Genomic DNA, 6,872 nt, shown 5'->3' on the forward strand with positions numbered 1-6,872 from the left:
CACCGCCCGCGCCGTCATCGCCCCGCGCCGCGCCCCGCCCCGCGCCGCCGCTCCGCCCGGGGGGCTGCGGGACCCCCGGCACCGGAGCGCGGTGGCACCGGAGCCTCGCCCGCGTACGGGGCAGGGCGCGGAGCCGGCCGAGCCCCGAGCGGACGCGAGTTAAGCGGCGGCGACGCGGCGGGGCCGCTGTCCGGGCTGGGGGTCTCGCAGCCCCCGGAGCGGGCGCGGGGTCTGGTGTCCCCCTCGCCGGTGACCCGGGGCTGCCCCGGGCAGCCCGGACCGTCCCAGACTACGAGTCCCATGCTCCCCCGCGCGGCGCGTTGACGTCAGACGCCGCCTTGTCCTTAGCCCGCGCACCCGGATGTGAGTCCCTTTTGCTCCCCCGGAAGGTGAGGATGGCGGAGCTGCCGCCATCGGTGTCGGGCCCACCGCGCTCCATCCGCCGCCATCCGCCCGCCGGCGGCCCCGCTGCGGTCACAGGCGCGGCTCGGCAGCCTCGGGGAGCGGCGGAGGGGCCCGGATGGGCGCGGGGGTGGGGAGGAGCGGGAGTGTCGCCGGTCCGAGCGGGCCAGGCCGCGGCAGGATGCGGAGGCCGCGCCGGAGCCTCCCGGGAGCTGGGTTGGGGCTGGACGGGGGAGGCCGCTGGGGCAGGGCCCGGCAGCTCAGCGGTGCCGAGGCAATCCCGAGCCGGGACAGAGGCGGCTGCAGGCTCGGGATGCGTTTGCGTGTTCTCGGGCTTCCCACCGAGGAGTGCTTGGATGTGCGCTGGAGCTGTTGTAACCAGCGTGCAGGAGCAGCTTAAGTCGCGTAGAGGCGCACAGGGGACAGGGCTGTCAGCTACGCCCGGAGGAGGCGGCTGACAGCTACTAGAAAGGTGTGAAGGATGGTTTGTTTTATTTTTATATTCTGCGCTTTGTAACGAGCCCTAAACCCTGCTGTCCGTGGTCGCAGATGGCGGGCGAGAAGGCGCCGGAGAAGAAGCCAGCTGAGAAAAAGCCGGCCAAGAAGAAGGCAGGGGAGAAGAAGCCGGCGGAGCAGAAGCCAAGCCAGAAAGCAGCAGGGGACAAGAAGAAGAGGGTGAAGAAGTACCATGCCAGCCGTAACCCCGTCCTGGCCCGGGGCATCGGGAGGTATTCCCGCTCTGCCATGTACGCCAGGAAAGCCCTCTACAAGCGCAAGTACACGGCCCCAGAGACAAAGGTAGGGTGGGGAGCTTTGGGGGGGATAATCGCATTTATCATGGTGCCTTTGGTTTGAAATGTGCTGAGTTTTCCTTGTTCTTTGCACACAGATAGAGAAGAAGAAGAAGGAGATGCCCCGTGCCACCATCACTAAGCCAGTGGGTGGAGACAAGAATGGAGGCAGCCGGGTGGTTAAAATCCGGAAGATGGTATGGAAAAGCACCGGGATGCTCGTGGTTTGCTGCGGGGGGCTTTAGGCAGGGTGGTGAGCGTCGTGCTTGGGGTGATGTAGGGGCCTCAGCCTGTGCTGTGCTTTCTGTGAGTACAGACCCAGCGTTCGTGGGAGGTGGTGGGAATTCAGGTGGGAATTCTCTGTCCTGTGTCTTGCTGTGCCGAGGTGGAAGCACACACAAATACAGAGCTGGAGATACTAAATATTCCAAAATATTCAGAGTGTTCCCAAGCCCATCTGCAGCAGAAATCCTTTAGAAAACTGAACTTCAGGGAAACAGGGAGACCCTTTTTGAGGAGTTGCTGTGCTGTGAGACGCACAGTGGTACAAGATGTTTGTCCTGTGTTCCCAGCCCAGGTACTACCCCACGGAGGACGTTCCCCGGAAGCTGCTGAGCCATGGCAAGAAGCCCTTCTGCGAGCACAAGCGGCGCCTGCGGGCGTCCATCACCCCCGGCACGGTGCTGATCCTGCTCACCGGCCGGCACCGCGGCAAGGTGGGCGCTGCTCCTGCTCCCAGGGGTCTGCCAGCCTTTCAGACACCCTGAATCTCCCAGTTGATACTGCCTGACCCTGCTGGGTGTAAATCTGTGACTTCTGTCTGGGTGTGTTCCTTGTCCAGTCTTTAGGGGAGGCAGAGGTGAAATGTTTGTAAATTAGGATTGTTCTGAGCAGAGCTGGAAGTAAAACAGGCTCAGCCTGTTGCTTGGACACAATGCAGAGAGTTTTGCTGCAGAGAAAGGCAGCGCCTGTTTCTGTTGCTGCTCCTACAAAGACAAAGCTTTTCTTACAACAGTTACTGCAAAGGAAAAATTAGAGTTTGATTCTTAATCTAATTATCAGGGTATAATGGATTAATTTATTTGGTTGTCCATCCTCAGGGTGGTCACCAGCACTGGTGACCATCTGGTACCCTTTATTTTCTTGAATTCTCTGTCTTTGATGTTCATGGTTCCATAAAGAATGCTGTCAGAGAAGGAAACCTTGACCAGAAGGAACAAAACACAACTGGGGAATGGCTCTGACTGTGTGAAGTTACAGAGTCCTTGTGGTGTTTATCCAGTTCCTGTCTATAACTCACACAAAGGATTTGGGTGCTGGGATGGCTGTTGCCATCTGTGGGATGGGGAAAAAGTAAAACTGGAGTAATTGGCTTTGCTCAGCCTTGAGAGATAAAGCTCATGGAGAGTCACACTTGGCTGGAGAGGAGGCACCTCGAAGTGCTGGAGCTTGGATCACAAGGTGGCAGCTCCTCAGGTGGCACAGCTGACCCACACCTGGAGCACTGTCAGTGCTTGTACCAGTAACAGAGGCACAATCCCAGTTTGGCTGTGGTATGGGAGCACTGGGACCTGAGGATTGATGTCCCATCTCATTTCTTTACAGCGTGTTGTGTTCCTGAAGCAGCTTGATACTGGCCTTCTGCTTGTTACAGGTAAAAAATTTATTTAAACATGGTATTTTTGTTCTGGGGGGTTCTTCGGGTCTTTTAAGTTCAAGTTTGTCTCTGGGGTCAGTAGCACAATGGATCTGCATGTCTTTGGTTTGGCACATCAGTGGGGAATCACATTTTGTGGTGGAGTCACAGCTCCTGGGGGTGTCCGAGGAACAGCTGAATGTGGCACTCAGGGCACTGCTGTAGTTGACAAGGTGGTGATCTGTCAAAAGTTGGACTTGACAATCTTGGGGATCTTTTCCAGCCTTAATGGTTCTGTCATTTGTGACTTTGCAAGGAGGTGAAGGGGAGATAATTAAGCTTCAGGATCTGACTACCTGGAAGAGATCAGAAAGGAGATTTTTGTATTTCTAGAGGGCTTTGACTGTTGAGATTTTAGCTGTCAGCAACTCTGAAGGAGCTGGTCATCACATTGACTACAGAAATTCAGCTTCAAGGCGGTGGTTTTCAGCAGAAAAGCTGATCTTGTTCTCTCTTGTCTTCTCTGCCTTCAGGCCCCCTGGCTGTCAACCGTGTGCCTCTGCGCAGGGCCCACCAGAAATTTGTTATTGCCACATCCACAAAGGTGGATCTCACTGGGGTGAAAATTCCCAAGCATCTCACGGATTCCTACTTCAAGAAGAAGAGGCTGAGGAAGCCCAAGCACCAGGAAGGAGAGATCTTTGACACTGAGAAAGAAGTAAGGGACAGGGTGGTTCCTTCTTTCTCAATGCTCCATGTTGGGCTGGAAAGGGGGAATTAGCAAGAGAAAAAAAAAGGTGGATTTTAAGTGGTCATTAATAAAGTGAGGTGGTGCCATTAAAATGAGGTAATCCCCCCTTTTAAATTTGGGGATTTTTCTCAGAGGAGAAGGAGCTATTACTCTAGTTAAGTGTATTTTTGACCAAGAAATGCCATTCCAGTTAAATATCCTTTTGACCATTGTTTTGGCTCCAAGGAACACTTCAGTGCTCCACCATGTTCCCGTTATCGAGAACAAATGAGGGAAAGATTTCTTTAAAATCCCAAAACTCGGGGTTTGCCCTGAATTTCCTTCTCTCTCTAAAGGATCCCAGTTGCTCCCAGGATTTAATGTTGCTCTCTGTGCTTTGCAGAAATATGAGCTGACGGAGCAGCGCAAGACAGACCAGAAGGCCGTGGATTCCCAGATCCTGGCACGGATCAAGAAGGTGCCTCAGCTCCGGGGGTACCTGCGCTCCACATTCTCTCTCTCAAATGGAGTTTATCCTCACAAATTGGTGTTCTGAGCCTTCTGCAAGCACCACAATTAAACTCCAAGGAAAAAAAGCAAGGATTTGTGGTGTGTTCATTGCAGTGTGCAACAGCAGGTGTTACACGGCTCGGGTGGTGCTTGTTGCTCTGAGGGGCTGTAGGCAGTGACCAGAATTTGGAGAAGTTTGGGGTGTAGGAGTTTTGGCTGTTGTAGTTTTGTGGTGGTTGTTGGATTTCTTTTACTATTTAACATAAGTAGGAATTCAGTTTTCTTAACTCTGAGCGAGCGGGGAAGGGATCCTGAACAGATTTTGCTTTGGGAATAGTAGCTAATGCTGGACACAGTGCAGGATAAAATCAAGACAAAATACATCTGTACTGAACTTCAGCTAATAAATAACTTCTTAGAGGTATTTCAGGAGCTATGCTTTGATTTTGAAGTGGAAATGCTGGGAATGCTCCACAGTTTTGCAGAATAGTGTCTGAAAAGTGAGTGGAGAAGGTTTGTGCTGTTTTGAACCCAGCAGAAATCAATGCTCTTACACAAAGCAGGGATGTACAGTTCACCAAGTCTGGCACTCGGGAGCTCTTCCTTAGCCAGACTTCTGCAGGAATCCAGGTTTATGTAACTGCACCATCTGTCTGCCCAGTAATTCTGAGCTGAGGTAGCCAGCAGGGTTAGACTTGACGAGAAATAGAGATTTCAACAAATTCATCCAGGCTCCATGAAAACAGGATGGGAAAGAGAACAATGCAGCCCTCCCTGAGGTGAAAGCCATGCTCAGTGGGAAAGAGGAACTGGGGAATTGGGCTTGGAGTGCTCCAGAGGCAGTGGGAGAATTTGGGCACCTTTGGAGTACCTGGTTTGGACCAAGGGGTTGCAGTCTGGTGCTGGTGGGTGTTAAAGTGTCTGAAGTGAAACACTGGGCACTCCCACCATCTTCCTGTTGCTAATTACCAGGCTGGGAGAGCTGAGGGGTGTCAGCCTGCAGAAGGGAACGCTCCAGGGAGACCTTGAAGCCTTTTGCAGTGTCCAGAGAAGCTCCAGGAGAGCTGGAAAGGCATTTGGGACAAGGCTTGGAGTGACAGGACATGGGGAATGGTTTCCCTCTGCCAGAGTCAGGGTTAGATGGGATACTGGGAAGGAATTGTTACCTGTGGGAGTGCTGAGGCCCTGGCACAGGGAGCCCAGAGGATCCCTGTGGCTGGCTCTGGATCCCTGGAAGTGTCCAAGGCCAGGCTGGACGGGGCTTGGAGCACCCTGGGATGGTGCAAGTGACAGGGGTTGGGGACAGGATGAGCTGTAAGGTCCCTTCCAAGCCAAAGCAGCCTGGGATTCTCTCTGAAGTATCGGTGAGGCTCAGCAGAGGGGGGCAGTGAGCTGGCTGTGCCCTGTGCACAATTCCTGGCCTGGCTGCCAGGAGTCTCTTGCTGTGTGCTGTGTTCTGCCCTGTGTTCTTTATTTTCTGATGTTGGAATTTTATCTGTTACTGGTTATATCTTATCCTGTGTGTGCTTTGCTGGATAATGGGATTAGTCAGAGGTTTTTAAGTTAAAGGGAGTTTTTCCTGCAATTCTGGGAATGGCCTGTTGATGTAAATCAGGTCCAAAAAGATACAGAAGGGTTGTAGACATCTCCTTGCTACTCCTAAGGTAGGTCTAAGAAAAACCTTAACTAAATATGCTTAGAAAGTTCATTTAAATTAAAAATTGTGTGGGGGAACAACAAAATGGGTAAATCCCCATTCAGGGAGAATCAGAAGAGTTTGTGTGAGCACATGTTAATGTAAATTCAGTCACACCCTTGTGCTCTTGAGGGAAAACTGCAGGACATACTAATGCTCCAGTCATTCCCTTCCCTGGGGGAGTGGGGAAGTTGCAGTAATAAAACACCCCCTAAACCAGTTGGGTGTGGAGATCCAATGGTGTTCTCTGGAATTCCTGGTTGCCCTGACACATTCCTGCTTTGTGGATCAGGAGACACCTGGATCCATTAACCTTATTTGCTGGGAGGGGAGGCTTTGTCTGCCAGTGTGCTGTCAGGAAGTGATTTGGAAATGGGAGTTGGTTATCAACAGCTGCTGGTCGGGAGCAGTGCTGCCATTGCCCTGTTCCTGTCACCTGTGTGATGAGGTGGTGACAGTAACACGCCCTGCAAGGTGGGGAGGAAGGGAGGGAGGAATCTCTGCTCCTGTCAATGGCTGAGCTGAGTCACTGGCCCAGCTGGATGCCAGTGTCACACCAAGGGATGTGGGAGCAGGAGAAATTGGAACACCAAGTCCTGCCTTCCCGAGGCCGAGCAGCTCCTTGGGCTTTGCTGCAGGAAATGGAGATGGCAAACCCCTCCTACTCCAAAAGGAGAGGCAGCCAGTGATCAGCTGTGATGTGTCTGTCTCCAACCTCCCAAATATTTTCCCTAAATTCTGTGCAATCTGCCTTCTTTGAAAAGCTGCAGGGTGAGGGATGGAAAACAGGAAAAACGAGGCTGTGCAGGTGACCAGCACAGAGGGATTTTTTAAATCCAGATAATGCTGGCCCCTACCTGAGCACAACTTGCAGCACATAAAGAGCCTTTGTGTGTGTTCTGGCTGTCCCCAGCATTTCCCATTCCATGTGAACAGTTCTGCAGCTGGGCTCGCTGAGTCACTGCTTTTTCCTGGGCAGCCCCCACAGAAGAAGCCAGAGACATCCAAAGCCTCCATCACCCAATGAAAAGTGCTGGAGATGTGCAGCTCCAAAAATAGTGACAGCCTCAACCACAGCAGCACTTCATTAGCATCAAATGTGCTCTT

General features: G+C 52.8%; 1 protein-coding gene across 1 annotated transcript; it reads left to right on the forward strand.

The window, feature by feature from the left end:
- Positions 1-249: 249 nt before the first annotated feature.
- On the forward strand, positions 250-4,159 carry RPL6 (ribosomal protein L6). Its single transcript, XM_059863440.1, has 7 exons — positions 250-389; positions 952-1,200; positions 1,292-1,390; positions 1,766-1,909; positions 2,799-2,847; positions 3,363-3,547; positions 3,963-4,159. The coding sequence occupies exons 2-7, from the start codon at positions 952-954 to the stop codon at positions 4,113-4,115; spliced, it is 879 nt and encodes a 292-aa protein (XP_059719423.1). The 5' UTR covers positions 250-389; the 3' UTR covers positions 4,116-4,159.
- Positions 4,160-6,872: the final 2,713 nt, after the last annotated feature.

Source organism: Haemorhous mexicanus, chromosome 19 (assembly GCF_027477595.1).
Source record: "Haemorhous mexicanus isolate bHaeMex1 chromosome 19, bHaeMex1.pri, whole genome shotgun sequence".
In the NCBI taxonomy this organism is placed as follows: domain Eukaryota; kingdom Metazoa; phylum Chordata; class Aves; order Passeriformes; family Fringillidae; genus Haemorhous; species Haemorhous mexicanus.